At 36.7% G+C, this 25,262-nt stretch overlaps 1 protein-coding gene across 1 annotated transcript in view; it reads left to right on the forward strand.

Moving 5' to 3' along the window:
• The window catches only part of tspan15 (tetraspanin 15), a 36,234-nt gene extending 12,336 nt beyond the window's left edge, over positions 1-23,898 (forward strand). Inside the window, exons 2-8 of the mRNA XM_010732351.3 lie at positions 532-717; positions 3,460-3,534; positions 8,409-8,504; positions 17,249-17,365; positions 20,078-20,128; positions 20,694-20,810; positions 22,090-23,898. Coding sequence (XP_010730653.2) covers positions 532-717; positions 3,460-3,534; positions 8,409-8,504; positions 17,249-17,365; positions 20,078-20,128; positions 20,694-20,810; positions 22,090-22,257 — 810 coding nt within the window. The 3' untranslated portion in view covers positions 22,258-23,898. The remainder of the gene's footprint in view (positions 1-531; positions 718-3,459; positions 3,535-8,408; positions 8,505-17,248; positions 17,366-20,077; positions 20,129-20,693; positions 20,811-22,089) is intronic.
• Positions 23,899-25,262: the final 1,364 nt, after the last annotated feature.

The raw sequence follows: 25,262 nt of genomic DNA on the forward strand, positions 1-25,262 counted from the left end.
ATTAGTAAATGAAACCAAAGATCAAAACCTGTTTTCAAGCCCAAACATTTTTAACAAATTTAATTGTAATGATCAATCTACGAGGTTTGACACATAAGAAATTATTACCAGTAAGTCATGTGTATTTCACAGTTCCTCTGACGGTGCCGAATACAATGCGCGTTCATACTGTACAGTACGCTGTAAAAAAAAAAAAAAAAAAAAAAGCATGCAAAATTACACAAAAAAAATCCGCGAAACAGCGAGTCCATGAAAAGTGAACCGCGTTATAGCAAGGGACAACTGTATATAAATAAAAACTTTAATGGCAGAAATCTTTTAGAACTGTTGTAGTATGCAATATTTTTCACTCAGATATAGATTATAGATTGCATATTACTCATAATAGTAGGTTCTTTTGCCAAAAGATGATAATGAACCTTTTTGTGGGGAAAATACACTTAAAAAGGTCTCAGGGCATACTCTGGTGTGTTTTATATCATGTTCACAATGATGACTAACCATCCTGATTTCTTCTTGTTGTGTTTCCAGTTGATAGGTGGCTTTATCCTGGCTATTGGCATCTATGCTGAGGTGGAACGACAACGCTACAAGACACTCGATGGAGTGTTTTTGGCCCCAGCTATAATCCTGATCCTCCTGGGAATCGTCATGTTTATTGTTTCATTTATTGGTGTCTTGGCTTCACTGAGGGATAACCTAACCCTACTGAAAGTGGTGAGTGGTGTGCTGAGACCCAAGTAATTTATCTTTAGTGGATGTTTGGATGTCTCTGCAAATGTTCGATTTGTTTGTTCTTTGTTTTTATGACACACTTTTAGAACAATGCAAGCATACTTTCTTATTTGCAAAGTGGCATTACTGAAGAACCTCTTTTTGTACCAATGAACCTTTAAAAAACAAAACAAAAACACCATTTAAAAACTGTAAAAAATAAATAAAATACAATCCATGTTGGAAAAGCAGTTTCTACTAAATGGGTTAATATCATGTTATTTGATTTACTAATAGCAGCAGCTGACAATAATGAGCTGTTTACTAGCAACACAATTATAATGCAGCGTTTAACAGTAACAGTCACGAGCCTCAATAAATCAATCAAACTTTATTTGTATAGCACTTTTCATACAAACAAACTGTAACCCAAAGTGTTTTACACAATACACACCCACCTTAATGCCATTATAAACAAAAACACAGCACAAACCTAAGAAAACATTTCTCATAATTCTGTAGTGAAGAAATACCAGCAGGTTAAAAATAAAATAAAATAATAATTAAACACTAAACCAGACTAGCCAGAGTAAAAAGATCGTTCTTGAGTTCACTCTTTAAAATATGAAGTTTATTTGCTGCCCTCAGGTCTTCAGGGAGGCTGTTCCACAGACGTGGACCACAGTAATAAAGGGACACCTCACTGTGGATTTTTGTTATGATGTTAGGGCTAATTAAAAGGCCACCACCAGAAGACTTTAAGGTTCTAGAGGGTCCGTAGGTTAAACACAAATCTGATAAATAGGTGGGACCAAAACCACTAAGAGGTTTATAAACCAATAAAAGGATCCTGAAATCAATTCTGAAGCAGACAGGTAACCAAGGCAGAGACTTTGAAATTGGTCTAATATGTGCTTACTTTCTGGTCCTTGTCAACAGACGGCTGAGTTTTGGAGTAACTGTAGTTTAGCTGCATTCTTCTTAGGGAGACCGGAAAGTCGAGCATTACTGTAGCCAATTCTAAAGGTAATAAAGGTGCGCATTAGTGTCTCTGTTGGCTTGGTCACACTTTGGCAATGTTTTTAAGACTTTTTTTAAGGTTGCTGTTAAATCCAGTTGTACTAATACAGAAGTTTTTTTTCATATCCATATTGCATCTGAGATTGTTTACATACATGGCAGTGCTGTTATTGGCTTAAAAAACATATTTAAACAGATTTAACAGATTAAAGGGACAGAAATCAGCAAAAGGACCCTAAAATAAATACATTTTTAATATTTGTTTAACTATTGAAATTTTAGTAAGTCTGAACCAGACAATGCTGCATGTACGTTGATGTGTTTTATAGAGTATGGCAAAGCAAATTAAGTTGTTAACTGTGGGGTGAAAAGTTTGACCAACATGACAACAGCTGCAGTACGGATATTTTACCAGAATTAAGGATAAGCACATTAATTGCTAACACTTTTGTTAGGTTTCTCTATCAAAGCTTTTAAACATTCTTCTATGTCACATTTTCATTATTAAACTGACACATAACTGCACAATATCTTAATTACTCAAAATACAAGGTAAATCAAATCAGATCAAATCAAATTTTATTTGTATAGCCCAAAGTCACAAAGTACATTTGCCTCAGAGGGCTTTACAATCTGTACAGGGAGTGACACCCTCTGTCCTTAGACCCTCGGTTTGAGTGAGGAAAAACTTGCCCACAAAAAACCTTTAACAGGGAAAAAAGGTGGAAGAAACCTCAGGAAGAGCCACAGAGGAGGGATCCCTCTCCCAGGATGGACAGACGTGCAATAGATGTCACGTGTACAGAACAAATCAACACAAACATATTGTACAATTACAATGACTGATAAAATGACAATGAATCACAATGAATGATAAAATTATTACAGTAGCAGTGTAACCTGTGATAGAGATAGAGAGACACAGATGCACAGCAGCAGCAAATCATCAACTAACTATAGCCTGTGATGGAGATATCGTAGCAATAATGACAGTAATAATTTATGTAGTGGACATCATGCAGGACCACAGCAGCAGCAATGATCCATGAGAACCTGCTGGACGAGAGGCAGCCATATTTTTAGTTTCGGTAAACAGAAGCTGATGTCGGGTTGCCAGCTGCAACCACTTTTAAAAGTCAGTTATGAATTATGTAATGAAACGTTATTCTAGTGACTGTGGAAGATATAGGAGGAGAAAGTCAATTGACTGGCCATGAGATGTTTTACCTGCATATCATGTAGTGCATAAAATAAAGTGGTATAGAATAGTGTTCCTCATTACTTGAAATATTCTTGTCTTCTTAAACAGCAGTTAGCTCAGAGCATGTAAGTATATGCTTCCCTTTACGCTAAAATAAATGCAGGCATGCAGCGAAAATGTGCCTCAAGAATTGAAGACATACAACAATACAAATGCAGGACTAAATGATTGCAGTAGGAATGTTTGATGATCTGATTATGTCTGTGACACAAGTAATCCTGTAAAGCAGAACGCAGACATTGGTACTGTGGATTTGTTGGGTAGAAGGACATTATGCACACCATAATGGTGCCTCCATGTCAAGACATGGTATGGAAACTGTTAGAAGCCAAGGCAAACCCTGACCTCATTGTATTTATGTTTTGTCACCAAAAACATTAAAATAAAGAAATATATTTAAATATTAAGCGCATAATGTGTAGATGTATCATGTTGACTCCTTTTTATTCTCTGTTTGATCACAGTTCATGTACACCCTGGCTTTGTGTCTGATACTGGAGCTGCTGGGAGGAATACTGGCGCTGGTGTTCCGCAACCAGGTGAGTCGTCGAGGATCTTGATCATTTACCTGAAAGTTATGAACGCTTCCACCTCAGCAGGGCGGCAGTAAGTGCAGTTTGGAATTGAGTTTGTTGGGAAAACTAGCTTTAATAACCACTAAAACCCAGTAGCTTATAGAATTTGGAGTTTAGCATAGAAGAGGTTGACAGCATTCACTGTTGTGCAACATTAAACGGTTCAACATAATAAAAGGAAAAGGAGTGTGCACTAAACTCAAGAACAAAACAATAATAAAAATAATAACTTTATTTATATAGCACCTTTTAAAAACAGAGTTTACAAAGTGCTTTGACAGACAAGCACAAACCGGATAAAAATAGCAGCAAAGTAAGATTTAAGAACATGGTAATGGCAATATAAAGCAATTCAATAAAAAAAAATACATAAAAATATGCTAAAATAATAAATTAAATAGGACAGCAATGAAATAATATAAAGTAATAAGTAATAAAAATATATGTAGAAAACACACAAACAACTACATACAAAAGGGAGTGTGTGTGTGAGGGTGTGCATGGGTGTATGTCAGAAGCAATGTGTATATGTCCTTGAAGTACATACCCAATGCTCAATGAGAACAAGAATGATCAAAGTGTATGTGTGTGATCTGTAACTGTGATTTAGTGGGATTGAGTAAATGTTAAGAAAATGAATGTCGTCATTATTAAAATGTTTCACACTCACTAAATGAAAACCATGCAGATTAAGAAGTTGATATAGAAATATATCTTTCATTGAATGAAGTATTCACTGGCTGCACATTGAAACTCCATTTGCTCATATTTCTAGTCAGGTGTATAATCAGAATTCTGTACAGATGCAGAGATTATTTGCTTGATATCAGTGTGCTGATGAAATGTTCGGCTTCCTTGACCCGTCTTTGTACTTTTCTTCTCTCTATCTCTACTCTAATTCTTCTCTTTCTTTGTTTCTCCTGTCAGTCTTGCTTACTATATCTGTTTATCTCGATTCCCTCCCTGTGAAAAAATCCATCTAACTGTGCATAGTAATACAGCATGCTCTATGGTTTTATACAGCCATGACGAGACAAGAATGCGGTGTTCATTTTAGGACATCCTCAGATCTCAGACTCAGCTGTCAGACTCAAAGTCACTCAGTCTCAGAAAAACCTTTGTCATCCTCACACAAAACAGCATCAGAGTCGCCAAAAAGTCAAAAAAACCTTTGTCATCCTCATCAGAAACGGCCTCATCCTCACATGAACCACGAAACAGAAACAGACAAAATCATAGCTGGTTCCTAGTTTCCTAGCAAATTTACATGGATTGCTGAGAATAGCTACAATATTGTTGCTGTTTAGGCTAAATAAACAGACCAAAATAAATACTAAATAATTTATTTAATGATTTAGAATGAAAAATCATTTGTCTTTTTGTATCAATCATTTATGGGTGTACTCATAGACCTATAGCCAGCGTTGGCCAGAGGAGGGAGCTGTTGAATGGCTTAATGAATTAGCAAAAGTAGCCAACAGCTTTTACAGTAACACAGTGGTCTTGTTTATGTTAACTGGTACAGCAAGCCAACATATTTGTGGTATAATACTGGCAAAATGTGTCCGCATCCATCCATCCATCCACGTCCGTACGTGTCTATCGTGAGACAGCACTCTGATCGTCGCGTTGCGTGTTGATGCCGTATTTTGATTCTCGAGTGTTTGTAGTCTCCAAGGCAACCGGAGGACTGGAGGATAGATGGTCGTGTTGATCAGAGACGGTTGATCATAGTAAAAATGTCATTCTAAATTATTAAATAAATTATTTAGTATTTATTTTGGTCTGTTTATTTAGCCTAAACAGCAACAATATTGTTACAATATTGTTGCTATTCTCAGCAATCCATGTGAATTTGCTAAAAGACTAGGAACCAGCTATGATTTTGTGTGTTAAGTTGACTGACAAGACGTGTGGTTTTGGTTTCGTTTCTTGGTTCATGTGAGGATGAGGCCGTTGGATGATGCCGTTTTGTGTTAGGATGACAAAGGTTTTTCTGAGACTGAGTGACTTTTAGGCGACTCTGATGCTTTTTCGTTTGAGTCTGACACCTGAGTCTGAGATCTGAGGATGTCCTAAAATGAACACCGTACAAGAAAGGAAAGACGTGTAAAGACTGGAGGTTATCAATGTTTTCTTTGTCAGAACTTACTGACACATTGAATGCAGTGACCACACCAGAGGTCTAGACCACATGCGCATAATGATTAGAAAACCTGACTTGAACATTTTCATTTGCTACGATGAACTCTGCTGCTGTAAAGCTACTGTTAATATAAACCAAACAATTCCTGCTTCTTCTTCATATTAAAAGCATTTCATGGCAAATAATGAAAAAAGTATTTTATTCTGAAACAGTTAGTCACCATGTTTAGCGATTACTATCAGTTTAAACAAAAGGCAGCCAAGATGCTAAGCAGCCTCTTTAGTGTGATTTGTTGCTGTCAACAAACATAACCACACCTCCTGTGCCAATTACCATAAATTATGGTAATCCAGAGAATATGTGCAATATAAACAAATAAACAACACAAGCCAAGAGGCTCCTACACTAGGATTAGTGATGGTGCTAATTTATTGTTTATCAAAGATACTAAAACGTGATTTGTTAAAAAAATTTTTTTGGTCAGAGGATCAATTAAATATATTATTATAAGGTTGAAACGGTTGAAATCACAGTTAAAAAAAAAAAGCTTCTTATCAACCATCAACAACAAATGCTTTTATTTGAAATAGAAATGTGTCCTGTTGTCTTCTGTTAGTGTAACATTTAGACGTTAGGTTGCAAAATAGGATTCTTTTGGTTGCTATGTAACGGATCAGAGCTTTTTCCTCCTTGTTTCTTTTATTTCACCGTTGTCGTTTTTCTTCTTTTTTGTAACAGTGTTTTTACGTGTTTAAATGAGTAAATATAATCATTTGAATGAGAAGCAGTCGTGATCGTCGTTTTGTTTAGAAGCTCCAACATTTTACACAACAGTACGGACTCCAAATTACTGTCATTTAATTTTATGACCAAATCACTTTCTACAATATTATATGTTGTTAGCCTCCGTGCTGGCAGCAGCTGTAGCCAGAGTATTATATTCTTAAGTTGTCCGTCAATCCGTCTGTCCTTTTCTCATAGAATGATGAAGTGATGACATTTAATATCCAAAAGGTCAAAGGCAAACTTCTAGTTGCCAAGTAGCGGTAATTGTAGTCAGTATCAGTTGCTATAAACATTAAGTAAATGACAAATACTGTGCCTCTAACAAGCTAACCTCTTTTAGTAGACTATTTATGGGAGTCGGGTAATTGTTTCCTGCTATGATCATGTAACGCACATAATTGCATGAAACTGCTGGTTTGCGTCCAAAATAGTAGAACTAGTGAATCCTTCATCATTGTAGCTCCTACCTTTTTATCAGATATGTGCCTGCTGCTTCTGCTATTAGTCAGTAATCTAATCATCGTTTTGTTTGTTTGTGTGACTGGTAGATGTCAAGCCTGTATTTTCTCTTTTTAAAATTGGTATATATTCATCTCATTTATATGAAGATCATGTTATAATTGATTATCCATGTGACATTAAAGTTCCTCATATAATCAGATGAAACAATTTTATGCATGTAAACTTTTTAGGGACGTACTTTATACAGAAAAAGTCACATCTCAAGAAGCGGCAAAGTTTTCATTTAATAAGACACTATCCGGGATTTGCTGCTAATGTGGTCATGGGATCAGGATTTATCATTACAGAGCCAAATTGGTGCCATTATGATCACGGTCTACTGCTGAGATATTCATTCCATCAGTTTTCATTAATGGATATCTTAATGTGACTCTGTGGGAAATGGTATAAGTCTATCTTTTCACCCCTTTTTAATGCATTCCATTATCTCATTTACACGATTCTTACATTAAACATAATAATAGCCAGTCTTGGAATAACTTTTTCAACAATGTCGTATGTTGCATTTGAATATTTGTCTGTCAAAAGAAAAACATCATGACTGTACATTACTGAGTGCTAAATGCAGTTTTATTTAAAAAAAATAATAAATGCTCAGCTTCTAATATGTCCTAACTTTATTTTACTGTCGTCTCATTTACATTGAGATAATAAAAATATAGCACTTCATAGGAAATAAGTTAATTCTGATCAGATTTCAGTTTCTTGCACGTATAAGTAGATTTTTGAGAAAGATAGATCTTTCTTTTCAGGGTCTCATTTCCATAGACACCATTTTAAACATGGTGTTTATGGAAATTAGACCTTTCTTTAATAATGGCGCAGTGTCTTCTGTCTTAATGGGAAATGCCTCAGTAGATTCACTCCAAGTATATAAATCTAACCTAATGTGGTTTAAACGTGGCTGCTGTGACTCTCTACGTTCACTGTGAAGACCTGATTTGTTCAGTGGAGGAGGAAAAGGAAGTGAATGAAAGGCTCAGCCTCTTTAAATCACAAACAGAGTGGAATAAAGTGAAATTAGAATAAACTATTAGTTCACTCAATGAAAACATTCAACAAAAAGCTTTCCATGAATCTACTTAGTGAAGTTCCAAGTTGGAAATATTTATTCTCAGTCTCTGGATAGACTGATACATTAACCTAATGTGGCCCCGCTGCACCAGATTGTGACTGACAGATGTGAGCTGTCAGACTGTCATATTTTAATATTCCAGTTCAGTGGATCAGTCACCTTGACTAATCAGAGCATTTCCTCTCCAGAGCTGCCTGCTTGACACATTGATTGTAGATCAGCTGTCATGGAGACAATTAATGTGATAACATGACCTCCTCCATCCCATTAACATGCAAAACCTTTCTTTTACATTCTCGTCTCCTACAGACGGTGGGCTTACTTAACAAGAACATCCGTAAAGGCATAGTGAACTACTATGATGACTTGGACTTCAAAAACATCATGGACTTTGTACAGAAGAAGGTAAGGTTTGTTTGCTTTTGAAAGATTCCTGTTAATGAACGGCAGCATTGAAACATATGTACAAGCTTTCAAACACACTATAATGCAGTGCACACAACAAACCTGTTTAGTATGACAAGGCTGAGTCAGGATTAGAGGGGTAAACTTCACCACCGGTGAACTTGCAGCAAGTCATGTCCAAAATAATCAGAAAACTGTTCAAAGCCATCACTGTGCACCTGCTCCCAAAATCCAGCATGCTGCCCCACACAGAGCATGAAGCTGGAGATGTCATTACCAACTTTTATCAAGCACATGATGATGCAGTATCTGGGGACAGCAGACTGGTCACACATTGGAATTAAGTAGGAGCCCGCTGCCCTCAACAAACTCCACTGAATGACAGAAGAGAAAATAGTGTGCAGAGTGAACAGCATCAGTGGAGCACGGTTGTGTGGCTTATATGAGATTTAATTTGGTGGTTAAGCAAATGGAGGTTGAAGGTAAAGCTGACCGAAGGGATTTAAGACAGACAGGAGGGGAAAACTAATATCAGCTGACAGCTCTAGGAGGCACACCTTCAATTCCCTTCACCATGGAAGTACACAGCTTTTAAAGGACCGGTGTGTAAGATTTGAAGGGCTCTGTATTTAGAGAATATGGCAGAAATTTTAATATAATATGCATAACTGTGTTTTCACTAGTGTAGACTCACCTGAAAATAAGAACTGTTTTGTAAGAACTGAACTACCTTAGTATTTCTCCTTCTCCACGGAGTCGGCTATGTTGAATAACCAAGTTTCTGCAGTAGCCCAGAGCAGACATAGATTGGGCATTTTGTTTGTAGTTTCTCCTTTACACTTGGAGAAGGAGGAGGAGTAAAGAACTACACCACTAGATACCACTAAAAGTGGTGCCAACTTTGCAAGTTTGTCACTATATTTAGCGAGTATTCAGTTCTCAGCGACAAATCTAGCGACTTTTCTGGTGTTATAGGAGACCTTTGGAGACTGACGTGAAAGTACATCCATTACAATTGCCAGCACATGGCCATTATGCAAATTAGTTGATGAACTTTTAGAACAGCCAAAGCTACTTTCCTTACTGAGGAGTTGGCAACACTGCCCCTTTTTTTTAGCTGATGAACATAGTGGGGCATTTATTAGTTACAAATACCGATATTTCCCACAGAACAAAGCTAAAGTACAACTCCAAATGATAATGCTAATGTTGCAGCTGGGTGTGTAAATGGGCAACTAACAAGTTTGCCATATAAGATGAGACTAATGATGTGTTTCTAATTTGTTTCCGCTGACCCCAAATGGCCACATGAATGTCGTGTAGTTGATTCAGTAGACTTTGTGTCAGTTGTTGTTGCTGGAGAGAGATCAAAGAACGATGTTTATGCATTTCAAGTTTAGATCAAAAAAATGACTTTGCCTTATTTCTTTTGGCATGTCATCCAGTTAACGCTCTCAACAACTTTGGTAAATTATTGGCAGTTTTACTACTTTCAAAAGCAGTTCATTATCACTCCAAACAAAAGAAGGCCAGCTTGCTTTGGCAGCACATTGTGAATGTTTATCTTGTGATCTGAAGATCTTAACCGGCTGGGACTCTGATCTGCTTATTTGGATAACAACAAACAATGCTTCAGTTCAGTTATGGTACTAAGCCATTTGGCAGCAGCAGTGTGAAACTTCTGCTGCAGTATATTTTTTTCTGTTATGGCCTTTTTGCTCAAACATCCTGCTATAGGTGTTTATTAAGTGTTTTTCTGGAGGATAAAAACAATCAGAATCATTCTATGAGAAACTGATACAATAAATAAGGGCAATGACCTAAATGAGCCATGGTTATGTGTTTGTGTTGATAAAATTAGTCACTGGTGGTCACATCTCCTCATAGTAGTTACTAAAACACAGAAACTTGTTGGTTGGTGACTGCATGGGAATTTCAGATGTGTCTGTCACCAAGTATACATGCACACAAAGATGCAGGTGGAACCATTCCCATGCTGCTGTTGGTACTCCACTGATTCTCATGTCGTAATAACATGCCAACAAATGAGGTACATGCATGTAAACAATGTAGAATTGAAAATTATTTTATGATGGGCCTTAAAAAACTTTTATTAGGAGGGAAATGCATTCAGCATGTTTGTTAGACCACAACAATACACATAATGTGTTGGTGCGTGACAAATGTAAACGTGAATGTAAACATAGCTTTGTTATTGTTGTTGTTTAATATTGTTGCTTCAATCATAATATGTAGTTTGGAAAGGTCAGAGAAATGACATTCAGTTCAAGTCAACAGTATTTAAAAAATATCATAATATATCAAGTTGACTGTCTGAAGTGGCATATACTGAGATTTGCAACAGTAGAGGTTGATTGTCAAGACTAGTATTTAGGTTTAAAAACCCTGTCATACACCTTCATATCGACGTGCATTTCAGCTTAATTTATGTAAATGCAAAGTCACAGACAGGAACTAAACCCAAATACTCCAGGGATGAAGGTTATCATCCATCATCCATCCCAGTCCCAACAGAAAAACCCGCCTTTTTGACATTTGCCAGAACACAAATGAAACTGTGACTGTGACCCTTCCTTAAATTGACAATCGGACAAGCACAGCCACTTCATGCAGGCATTGTAAGAGATTCTCTCCAGAGATCTCTTTTTGCAGCCTACCTGTAAGCGTTTTGTTCCAAATTGTGCAGCCCTAAATTGTCAGGTGTGCAACAACAGAGAATGAGAAAAATCTAATCCTGGAGCCACAACATAAATCAGTGGATTACTAGCAGGTCATATCATATCCTGTATTAAGGTAATTTCAAGATGCCTGCAGTTTTCTAATGGAAATGTAACCCTGATTCTGCCAGAAGAGGCTGCCTTTGTCACTGGGGAAGACAGTGAGCCTTTTTTCTGCTCAAAAATCACATGGTTATGCAAAAAAGTAATCAGAATGTTTATTACTGTGGTGTCTTATTGCAAGAACGAGCCATTTTTCATTTCCCTGAGGAAATCAAAGTTAGAACTCCCAACTCAAGCTCAAATATTTCAGATAATTTTTACACTGCTGTCTCAGGCATTGTATCAGAATTTTGTGGTTTATATCAAGAAGTCTAATAGCAAAGCAAACAACAAAGTCATTTGGACAGACACCGACTTCATTTCCTCGGTGCGGTGAGGTTGTTTGACACAAAAGTGGTCATGCATATTGATAAGTTAATTTTGGATTCATCACAACAGGCATTGGTGGCATTTAAGTGAAGCAAGGCAAAGTATTTACATATACTTAACCCATTTTATTATTACTAAAGGCTATGTGCTTGATATCAACATGCATCAGCAACAATGTGTGTATGTGTGTGTATGAAAATATACTAAATAAACAACCAGCGGTGGAAAGAGTACTCAAAATCTGAGTACTGTCAATAAAATATTGCTACATGTATAACTACTGTATGCTAGATGCTAGAGTAAAGTACAACGTAGTTTTTGAGAAAAATACTAGTTAAAGTATTAATTACTTTTTAACTACTCATTAATGCATTTTCAATAGCAGGCATTCAGTTCCATGTAGGAAACAAATCTGTCAATGAAGCACATCTCCCTAATGATAAAAGGTATGAATGAATTAAATTAATTTGATTTGTTTTCTAAACAAATATAAACATAAATATACAGATAAAGCAAGAATTTTGTCCTGTGTAGCGCACACACTGTATATAATAATACATTTCCTCCAATGCCATGGAGACAAACAGCAAGAGCCAAATCTTTCTTATTTTGAATACTGTTTCTTCAGTCCTTTTCTGTTTAGTAAGGTCACCTCTCCAACATTGCTGCAGCATGGGTTATTTGTTTTTCATGGTTTTCATTGACCGCTCAGTGTGTTTTCTTGTCAGATTCACTCATGGTGAGTAGAAAAAATACTGCACAACAGAACCTAGAACTATCACAGATTGTGAGGCAATTGATTTTAATTGTAGCAAAGTGTTTTGGTGAAATTAGAGGACTTAATTACAGTAGTTGTAATTCATTACTCACAACAAATAGAAAAGCATACAAGACATTTGATTTCTTGGGAGCACAGTGACCACAGTACCTGGATCTTATTATACATGTAGTTACAAAAACACTGCATGATGACTGGATTGAACATATGGCTGGTGTATGATGAGGACTCACACGTTTTTGTTTGAGTTTGTTTGGTTCCATTTGAAAAGAAAACAACATCAGAAGGTCTTTAAACACGTACTTGTTGCTCAACACAGACATGGTAAGACACAGTTAAGTATATCAATACAGTATAGACATCTCCCCTACGTACAGTGGTGTATGTTATATGAAATCCCCTATGACTTGTTAGCTAACACAGCTTTTTGTTCACAGCTCCAAGTGTTAGGGACGCCACATTGCCAAATCAATCTTCTATTTTGAAAAGTACACAAAGGACACAAACAATCAGTATGCAGTCAAACCACTAGCATATTACCCTTGAACTTCATCTTACAGTGATGTGCCACTAGAGGATAGTGATCTATAATTTTAGCAAAAACTCTTGTCTCTTATCATGAAAGAGGCAGCAGCAGGGGATCTGCAATAATACAGCTTGACCAAATTTTCTATTGTACCACCTGAAAGATGGACTGTTCTCACCAATGTTCAGCCAGTCTCCTATCTGATGGATGAACACACTAGCCCAAACGGATCAATCAGGGCTTCTCCAGGTGTGAGAGATGAATCCAGGTGTCGATAACAGACAGGAAAGGTGACTGATTTGTTCTTCTGGGCCGCTGACATCAACCCATCCATTTTAAATTACTTGAAGAACACTGCACTTAGATTGTGCTGATTTTGTTGGTTTCTCTTGTGCTGATAGTCTTTGTCTGCAGTTGCATACATCTGGTTACATAATGTCACCAATTCTTGTTCAATAATCATGTGTCAGTCAGGTGGTGAGACATGAATTATGAAGTTGTCTCACATTACTAACATGGCCACAGATTGTTACCAGGAAGTCGAAGAATGTGGTCCAGTTTTACCCATAGATGTTTATATGCGTGTAATTTTAGGGCACTCCACACAAGACATATGAATACAACGTTTCACGAACTATCCAGTCATCTACTGTGAAATGCTCCTATTTCTTAATCTTAAGGTTGACCTTGTTTAACCTTCTAGAAGTAACAAAGACACAAGCTTTAATGTCTGAACCGCTAAACTTCTGTTGTAAATATAAACTTATTCTGATTTGATGCTTGCAACACATTTCAACAGTGTTGCACAGCAGTTTGAGACATTCAACAGGCACAGATTCATTTGTCACAGGTGTGTGATGATTGCATCTGCTTGCAAGAGGCAGTCATGTCTCTCAATAAAATGCAGTAGAAAGAAGTGACTGATTCAGTCAGACTGATGATTAGGTATGAAAGGGCCAGACTTGAAAGGGTCAGTCATGGAAGTAATAATAAGAATGTGAGGCAGTGGTGGAGCAGGGTGGATGAATCAGGGATAATGGCATGGGCTGACCAGAGGTGGCAGGTGGTTAGTGGGTTTGAGAGCAGGCAAGTAATGATCCTGAAGCACAAGAAAAGCAAGGTAGCAATTAGCTCAGAATATAATATGAGGAAACGGGAAACAATCACAAAGAACACTAGAACACCAGAGAGGCACTGACTACGGCTGTAGCTGATAAAATGATGTGTCAGAAAATGGGAGAAGAGCAATGAGCTTGTGGGCAGCAGGTGTGCAGAATATGCGGGGGAACTAGGAGACTGTAGAAGCCAAGCCATGCCCACACCACAGACACTGAGACAGACGGGGGCACTGCTTGTTGCAGGCATCCAATTCCCAACTAATGTATATTTACAAAAACATAGTATATCAGCTTGAACATGAAATATCCTAAAGGAAAAGGAAGTGGGCAGCACAACAACTCTGCATGCACCGAGAAGCTTTTTTCTGCATAAATCTCTTAAACAACTTCAGCCCTGCTCAAAACTACCAAACATTCAATAATTTTGAAGATTTTAACCTTTTAAATGCCAGTTTGATTTCTTGAAGTCGCTGTTGTTATTTAGGAAAAAACACAAGTTGTTTTCCCTTTCATAAATAACATCAAGACATTTTTGTCCTTAATGACTTAAGAGGGTAATACATTTTTCTTCAGTGTTCTATTGATCTATTAGAAACATTTTAATTTTAATTCCAAAATTTGTCAAAAAAAATTGTGCCACATGCACTAACACAGCCAAAATGATGGCCAGATAAAGAGGAAAAATCAGCCCAAATGGACAAAAAGGTCCATAGTGACGCATGAGGGTTAATATCCAAGTCACAACAATAAGAAAAACCTTTTGAAGTGAACACATCTTTTGACATTTTAATTGTCTGTGATGCTCAATACGCGCTCTGTACTGTAAAATGCCACATCCTGTCCTTTGTAACCAGAACCTGCAATTACCTGCATAGTTTCCATCTACAACTGATAACTGATTTTGCTGTGACAGCAGGTATCCGCAGAATTAAGACCCTTTTGTTAAATTATCCCTTTTGATGTCTGTCTAACTGCAGTGGGATGCACATAATGGGGACATGACATTTGGATAATGTTTTTTAAGTATTTGTCATAAAACGCAATCAGCTGATTAAGGTTGTGAATAGTATGACAGGACCGACACAAATGACCACAGCACACATGTATGTGTCAGAACCGTTTGAATAAATAACAGTATTAGTTATCAGTATAAGTTATTACTCACACTGATATAGATTGGTTATCTTTGTAGCTCACAAGGGTTCAAATATTCAACATAAACCTTGTCAAACTTCATGCAAATCCATTATCTTTCACAGCAGACAAGTTTGTGCATGTAAAGCAGTGTTTACTGACAAGCAGATGAAAGTTTGGTGCAGACTTCATTAGGGATCAATTCCTGATTCTGGGATTGAACCCTATAACTGGCCAGCATAAAACCCCCATTTTTGCCATTGTTACTGTTAATTAAGATGGAATCAGTGATTAAAAATCTATGTTATGATATATAATTAACAATGTACAATGGAACTGAACACAGCTGTGCACGGTGGTTAATGAATAGTATTAACCTTTTGATGGAATCTACCACATTAGTTCACATTAGCTCAGGATCAAACAGAAACAGTATCGAGACAGAGTTAAGAATAAAGGGATAAAACAAACATTTAGTTACATTTAATTTGATTTGTGTTGTATTTTATTAAAACCTCTGTAAACACAGTGCTGTGTTATGCAGCCATCACTCTGAAAGGGAGAAGGAGAGTATCTGTGTGTAGCCTGAGAGGATGGATAGATTTGTGCCCTACAGTCTGATTAGTGTTGACACCTGTTTCGAGAGATTGGTCCTTCAGGTTGGTCTTGTGAGGGTGCTAAATCCCCTGACCTGAACTCAACATCAATCTATAACATTAATAACATATTATTTGTTAGACCTGTGCTTACTGAGATGTCAAAACGGCCACCACAAGAAAAGTCTGTAGATAACTTGGAGAAAAGAACAATAAACAGATAATAAATCTCATAAATTATCTGTGGACCATTCTTTGCTTTCAGTAATATTTTGTTCATATTGAATGGGTATTGAATTCAATTTGACATCATTGTGGTTGCCCAGCAAGGTGGTCTGACAGCCTATAACAGCCATATGACACAGGAACTCTCAAATGATGAGGCTGTTTGAAGCGATGTTTAGTCAATGTAACTTAAAAGCTCTAAGCCTAAAACCAATTATAACTAACATCTTTCAGATAGCTTATTTAAGCTCATTTATTTCCCCCTGTGCTGTAATGATCTTTTCTTTTCTTCTGGGTTTGTCAATAATGGCTGAAATAGAAGGCAGTAAAAGATAATTGGTTGGTGTCACAGTATTTTGTGCCCGTGAACCAATGACAAGAGGTTGACAGGTATCAATTTGTTGTTTTGGGCTGTAAGTGTTATTGATTCAGGAGGAAACGCTTAAGTCTGCAAGGCTGCTGCTTTCAACTGCTGCCTGTGTGTGTGTTTAAGATAGCAGAAATGTTTAACTTGAAAAATGCCAATGTTTGAATTTAATGTTTGTAACAGTAATGTAATGTTTGTAATTGAAAAGCTCTCAGAGTTTTGTATTATTATTTTCTGCCATGTAGATAAGGGTAAAAATACTATGAACAACTTACAATATAATTAACATTTACCACAACAATGTATGAATTAAAAAAACTGAACATTACACAAAGGATTTATTGCAGAGTTGTTATACTGGATTTGATTTTTATAGTCACTTATTTGACATGACAAGTTTGTGAGTTATAGTTTTGTATATCAACTAATATTTTTATATCAGAAACCAAAATAATGTATATTTTAGTAGAATGTTATATCATGTTGTTATATCCTAATATTGATTTTAACCACCCAGCCCTAGCAACACCTGTACCACACAGATTTTGGCACAGAGAGACACACATATCAAACAGACTCATAATTACATACAAACTGTAGTTGATTATGGCTCATCTCAGAATGGTACTGGCATTGTACCAGCACAACAGAAAAATGTTGTTGATCAGGTTGTTTACCTTCTTTCTATCTCCCCCTCACCCTCATTCCTGTCTTTTCTCTCCGTCTTTTATTCAAGTTACATATCCTCTTCTATCACTCTCTTTGTCTTTCCTCCTCCATTCCAATTTCTGCACTTGTCTCTACTCTGACAAATGTTTTGTCTTTGGCAGTTTAAGTGTTGTGGAGGTCAAGAGTACAAAGACTGGTCAGTCAACATGTACCACAACTGCTCTGCACCTGGTCCATTGGCTTGTGGTGTCCCTTATACCTGCTGTGTTACTACAAAGGTAGGTATCTCTATTACCATTACTGTATTGTAACTACTTTCCCTGCTGTTACTGTTATCCTGCTGTACAGTAGCATGTACTGTTTGTCTATTGTGTTCTGCTGTGTCAGGCAATCTTACCACCATTTCTACCCTCCTGGCACACTTCAGCTAAACTACTACTATCGCATTACATAGCAGCAAATTTGATCTTACCAAATATTACCTATTTCATTACAGCTTGAACTGAAGTAATATAACCAAACCAGTTTTATTACTATTGTCAGGACCATACTGTCATTGCCAAGTGACATGATTTGCGTTGCATACTAATTTATGGCAAGTTGTATTAATATTCTTGGATTTATTGTGGTGTGTGGAGCTAGGAAGACGTTAACTCGGTTAGCCAAGTCTAACACACTCAAACCTTTGACTGAAGTGTCACTGGTTGTGTGGTACTCTGGGCTGTTGGTAGGTTTTGACAATAAAGAATAACGCTATAGAAGTGCTGTGCTGAGAAAGACATCTCATTTATGCCATATATATGTTAACCTCAAATCAGTGTTATATTGTAGTATCTGTAAAATGAAACCTAAAGCGCTTAAGTAAAGTAAACATTTCATCATTCCTCGCTCTATATATTCATAATGGCTCCGTGAAGCTCTGCATACCATTATAGTAAAAGCTGTAATTGTCTGGAGTTATGTTTAAAATGCATCTCATCATTCTCATGATGGTGATTATGACTTCACCATGCCAGACACACTCAGGAAATTACCTCCCACACAAAACAGCACAAGTTTTGTTTATACACCGCCACTCCCCAGAGTTTACAAGGAAACTCTGGGGAAACTAAATCTTTTTATTCAGAACACGGTCTGATGTATCAGCTAACTCTGCCACTTCAATTCAATTACCACAGTGTTGCTATTAGCAAATAATTTATACTTTACTAATCTATAGTTTTGCATTACTGCGAGTCACTTGTGATAACGAGGTTAATAAAATATAAAAATGTATTTTTCCCCGCTATTAATAGATAACATGCAATGTCATACCATTGTTTCCACAAATGTATTTTCTGTTCCACTGTTACAGTATAACATTTACTGTGTTCAATGTTACAACATGGAAACATTGTTAAGCAGCCTAAAGGCAGCCAATCTAATGTTTTTACTGTTATAGTAGAATAATGAACTAATAATTAATTGACTCTGTTTGATTTGTTGTTACTTTCTATATTCGGCATCATGTATTTGTCAAAAAGAATGTTCATACAGCTGGAGCCATTATGATTTATCATCCCTTAATATAATTTTATGGACTTTAAATTCTCATATTAGAGGTATTGTGGTTTACTGATCTCTTTACTTTTAGATCTTTACTGATCTGTTTTATGAGTGAATAAATGAATAAATGAATAAAAGAATAAATAAATAAATAAATACATACATACATACATACATACATACATACATACATACATACATACATACATACATACATACATACATACATCTTCTCCACACCGTCACTTCACATACAGTATGTACGTGAAGTGACGGTGTGGAAAAAAAAATGGTTAGACAGACATGGCACACGGTACGCAACAGAAGCTCTCTGAAGCAGAACGCATGGGCGACTGTTTCCCTCGACAGACTTGTCTTGGCTAAGAAACAGCGATTTATTTATAATGCTCCCTCCTTGAAGCGTTAAGTAGCAGGTGCCAATCAAGTCAGAGACAGCATGTCAGTGTTGAAAGTCTACATTATAGTTTATAACAAATGATATTATTAAATTGGAAATAAACTGGAATTACAAGTGTTTTTTTTTTTATTTCTTCGAAATGAAAAATAGATCAAAGCGATGTCTTTCTTGTCCATCAACTATGTAATCATTCAGATGAAACATTCATGTAATTGGCTTTATGAGCTCATATAATTTCATCCACGTTTAGGTAATATACAGTAGGACCTCCATATTTAGGTTCACATCAGTCAGCAACTGGTCAGTCAGGCGGCAGTACTTCAAATGTTACATTTTCTACTTTATAATCTTTGCAATTATGCTTTTAATTGCATGCCTGCATGTTCATATTAACATGAAGCAGCAATTTACTGTCACTTGATCGAGTGTCATGCTTCTTCTCAGTCAGAGGAGGTTTTCCCACCTGTTTCATTGAGTCAACAACACCTGCAGTCAAGCTCATGTACACAAATTCCTGTTTTTTGCCTTTTGGTGGTGTATTTTCATGATATTATGATATATTATCAAAGGCTATATCACTTTGCAGAATCATGGACAAAATCTAATCTAAACTAAGCATAATACTGTAGTAATGCATTGGACAATAACTTAAAGGGGTCACTGCTTCCAGAAAGCCACAAGAAACTGTCAGTTTATTGTATGTTATGTGAATATATTAATATGTTTTCATCTTTGAATATGGCAGACAAGCTCATGGTCATAAGACACATGCTTGTATACACAGTTCATGCTCTATCATCTGGGTGTGCATGAAAGAGGCAGTTATTAGTGACTGTGTGTGTTTCGCTGGAAGTCTACCTCTAATTACAGTTTCCCTCTCTTGAAGATGAATTTTGACTTAAAACATTTCTTCTTATGTGTGCTGTTGACTCCTCCTGAAGCTGTAAGCTTTTCACAGGCTGTCTGTGTCCCCACTTGCTATTAATGCCTCTTAACTTGAGCTCTTTGCTTCTCACTCTCTCTCCAGCCTAATGAAGTGGCGAATACTCTGTGTGGGTACAAGGTGTTGGATAAAGAGGTAAGAGCACAAAGATGACTGGTGTCTTTTTTTTTTTTCAAGCTTTGTATTGATAGAGACAGCTGAAGAGTGACAGGAATGTGGGGAGAGAGAGAGAGAGATGGGGAATGACATGCAGCAAAGGGCTTGCAGGTCAGATTTGAACCCTGGGCTGCTGTGGCAAGGACTGAGCCTTTGTACATGGGGCGGATGCTCTACCGACTGAGCTAACTCCTGACACCCCTGACTGGTGTCTTTTTAACATAATTAACATTTAGCTCCTCACCTTTTAATGTCATTTTAAAATAATTCATGCTGTTTTTGTTTTGACAGCCACACTATAAAAATTTAAAGTGGCAGTTTCAGACAGTTGTTCTGTTTTTTCAACACTGCAGTGGCAAGCGGTGGGGCTCACTTGCTGCTGAAAATCATTTAAACATAACCCACAGATTAAGACCTTTCAGTTGTAAATTTAAATGAAATGAAATAAACAAATGAAACTGATTTTATGTTTGTGGATGGGATGAAGCTGGAGCAGACTGCTGACTGTTACTACTAAAGTTAACAAGCTATTTGTGTCTCGTAGCGTTTGGACCTGCTCGATGTCATCCACATCAGAGGCTGCACTGATGCTTTCTTCATCTGGCTGATGGACAACTATAAGATTATGGCAGGGCTGCTATTAGGGATACTACTTCCTCAGGTATACACACACACAAACATAAACTTCTAGTTGTATATCTGTCAGTTAAGGTAGTGTAATATTCATGATACACAAGTGCCGCCATGCCACCATTATGTTGCTAGTAAAAGCTTTACTCAAACCTTTATTGTCTTTCTTCATATGAATACAGTAAATACAGCAGATTTTGTAGAAGTAGTTTCACATTGTTTGATTCTACCTTGTATGGGATCTAGCGAGCAGCAAGTTAGCTGTCTCATGATGCCTGACTGATTTTGATTTGCCATAGCAGGTGATGTTTGGTTCAAAACCAAATTTTGAACGTATTAAGAATAGTCCGACTAATTCAACCACGGTGCTGACCCTTGTGTGAAGCAGTATATAACTACAAATCAGATCTCTATGTGGACAATTACATTCACGTGCACTACCATTATCTCAGGAAGCAGCCAGGTTTGCAGGTCTTTTTGTTCAATTGAGGATGAGTTCCCTGTATATAAGAAAGCACACTGAAATAAACCATTTAGGCAACCAACTGCGATGACTAAGTGGGAGAAAAAATGCAAATTGCTTTACAGGAACATCTGACAATGCCGCTTCGTCAGCAGGGATAAAATAAACAGTGCAATTTTCAAAAAATGCTTTGCATGCTGGTCCGTTTCATGTAGGTTTGTTGTATTTGGATCAACCAGGTGGAATTTTATTAGATATATTTTTTCAAATTTGTATATTTTTCGAGTATTGAAACATTATCTGGAAGGAATTGTACACTTTTTATTAATGCACACATTTTGCATTTACATTATACTGTATGTATGTATATGTCTGCCCTTTATATCCAGCTTTATTTTTTATCAGATCCGAGGACAGACACGAAGCGACTTTTCATTACTTTCTGCCCACTTACATCTAATTTGACCTCATGATTAAAATCCAGACACACACACATACACTGACAGCTATAAATGTATAAATGTAGATTGTGCTGGACTTTAATAAGCATACTAGACTTCACTGAGCTATGAGTTCAGAGAACAGAGACTGACAGTCAGTTCTCCAATTTGTACATGTATGTGCTTTTCATTTGCATTATTTCATGTCCCTTCTCACATGACTGGGAAAATGATCTGGTATGTCCTCATGAAGGACGTCTTAATTTCCTTAGTTTTCTCCAGAGGAGTGACCTCGATGAGGCAGGAGGCTATCTGGACTTTTACAACAAATGTGAAACACCCCTGGGTGGCCTCCTTTCCCTTCCTTCCTGTACTAAGCTTAGCTCTTTCTCCCTATCCCTCTCCAGTTCTTTGGTGTGATAGTCAGCTGGCTGTACATCACTCGTGTTGAAGACGCCATCAGTGAATTTGGTCACTACACGGATGGACTACTGCAACCGAATGCAACTGAAAGAGCAACCAAGAAGCAGGGTCGCGTATCCAAATGGTTCAAATGTATGCCGGAGATTGACTGAAGAAAACAAAAAGTAAAAAAAGCAGCAAATGGACACCAGCCAACACTCACAGTTGGTCAAATTGTTTTTAGGAAGAAGGAATAATGTTAGCAACCAGATCGTTGAGAGTTTGATATTCAAGTGTTGACATGCAGTGTACTAATGGTGTAATAAGAGCTCATTTTTATGTGTTTTTAGCTGCATCATCCTTCAGACAGTCTCAGGGATAAACACAGAAACCAATACAACCACTATTGCTTCTGGTTCTATAATATGACATGAAATGAATAACAACACAATCTGCACTGACTTTTTTTCCTACTTTTATGTCTTTGTTCATTATTCATTATTTCTGCTACCAATTAAAACATTACTACCGTTGAAGCAGGTCCTATCATTCAATCACTACTCCATATATATATGTATTTATGCAGTACTGTGCACATCCCCTCAACACCTCAAGTGCTCATTGAACCTTCATGATGTGTTCAAGAAGTGTTGTCTATAATGCTCAGGTTCATTACGGATATTTTCTTCATTAGAGACTTAATTTAAACTCCTTGTGATCTTAACTCAACTAATTCGCAGTTGGGTCAGGGAATCTGCTAAAGATGGTCTTTTTTTTTTTAACATTGATTTAATAGATGCATGCTAATTCAGTGTCACTGCCAAAATAAGATGATATCTCAGGGTTATTGATTAGTATAGCAACCACGTCTCCTAGAAATTACCTTTATGTGCTACTTATTTACAAATCAGTCTGTGAGACATCTGATTTAGCTTTAAAATCAATAACATGTTATACACCCTTTATCGGACAAGGAACCATATATGGTCACTTCCATGGGCTTTTAAAATGGTGCCTCACGTCTCTCAATGAAGGGAATAAATCTAAGTGGCAAAATGTGAATGAACAGAACAAACCAAGTTACAAAACCTTGTGACTTGATGCACAACCTGACATGTTTACTTAATTAAATTTAGTGAGAAGCACAGATGTTTCCCTAACCTTAACCAAAGTGTTTTTGTTGCCTGAACGTAACCACACATGCATAACTCAGGATTCAAACCAGTTTTTGGTGTCAAACTGTGCTCTGTACACCCGCCATCCACTTAGACGACCTCTACATCTTTTCTTACTACACTCAGAAAATGTTGCTCCTGAACATAATCAAGGTAGTTATTACATTTGTTTCAAAACAAAAGGGGTCAAAAGAATTAAATATGTGATTTCTAGGAGACAGGGATGCATAAAATAGGCTTGCCATGCAATGTAGATACATTTCCTTACATCCCACAACATATGGTTGCGTTTTTTTTGTTTTGTTTTATAGACATGCATTTGTCATGATATAAATTAATAACATGAATTTAATATGCTACTAAATTTTGTTTGGTTTGATGTGAACAGCTGTGAGAAGAAAATGTCTATATTTAAAGTGTACAGCATCAAAGATCTTTTTCTAAAGATGTTCCATAAAGTATATTTCAGTGGCTGTAACAATGATGTAACTATCACTACCATAGTATATTATCACTGTACCTATGCATCGCAGTTGCCATATGCCAATGTTGACACACATATATATACAGACACAAACCACACAAGAATTATGTTATCCAAATTGTTCTGAGGGTGAAAAATAAAATGATTCACTGCTGTTGATGACTTCTGTTGTTTTAAGCTAACAAATGGATTTTATGTGAAAGGTCCAAGTATGAATATCAGTGTCACTACTGCCCAACAAATGTCTATATTTTCTATAATATTCAGCACAGCTGAAGTAGCTGTAGTTTTAGATTTTTTATTTTTTTATAGTTTACAGATGATTACATTTAACCAATGCAGTCCTGCAGTACAAATACACATTGCATTTCTGACAGACAAAAACTTTTAAATTCTTACCATAATTGATCATTAATTAATTAGTATTTTGCCAATTGAGTAATTAAATTAAATACAAATGTTAAAGTAAATTAACTTGTCCACAAAGGTTTCAAGTTCATATTTATAATGTAAAAAAATCTATCTAAACAAAAAAATCTATGAATTCTGAGAACATCCTCAAAAATATTAAAATGAACAATGAGCAACATCAGTGGCATTGAAACCATGAGTTTAAAGCAGAACATCATTTCATTATTCACATTGAAGACAAATGAATAGATTTTAAGCAGCACGACCAATTATCAATCCCTGATGTAAGTGTGAGTTTGACCGTCCAGGGATTCTTTAATGTAAAACTAATTAAAATTGTTCTTTAATAAGAACCTTTAGAAACATTATCATCTCAAGGGTACATGATGAACCTGGTGTCAAACCACTCTTGGTTTGGTCTTTTCCTGTTGTATTCTCTCTCTTCTTACTCCTGTTTCTCCTGCTGCTTTGAGGACCTCCTGCTGCTTGGAACTATTTATATTTTACATCTACCCCCACCAACATGGAGGAGAAAATTATTTTTCTACATCTCCAACCATGACGGAGGAAGCTGTGAATAGTATGGAATGAGTGGTCGTGTTGCTCTACTCCATCAGTGCGCAATTTAAAATAGCGTGTTTGGTTTCTTCCCACCAGTTCTCATTCTGTGCTCTCTAATTTTTATTGCTGATTTGATGTTCCATGTGTCCAAATTCAAATCTGATGACATCATTAGCTACGCTCACTGTAAGCGTGACCTATCTCTGAGAGTTACAGCTTCACAACGTGTTCAAACACCATAAAAAATGACACATATAGTGTGTCATGTAGAGGCAGCATTGTCGCGAAAGTCACATGATTCACCAGTAAATGGTGTGATCATGTATGGGAGTGAGATGTACCATCTTTCATCTGACACTCCTACAGCAGGTGACAAGTACGAGACAAATCTGAAAATCTGTTTTTTTGTATATTTTTAACCTGCCTCTGGTGTTTCCTCACTGCAAAATGTTAAGCATGTCTTCAGTTTGTGTTTTTGTTTGTAAGTGGGGGGTGTGGGGGGCAGTTTTGTTGTATGAAGCACTTGTTTTATACGTGTTACATTTTG

Source organism: Larimichthys crocea, chromosome VIII (assembly GCF_000972845.2).
Source record: "Larimichthys crocea isolate SSNF chromosome VIII, L_crocea_2.0, whole genome shotgun sequence".
NCBI lineage: Eukaryota > Metazoa > Chordata > Actinopteri > Sciaenidae > Larimichthys > Larimichthys crocea.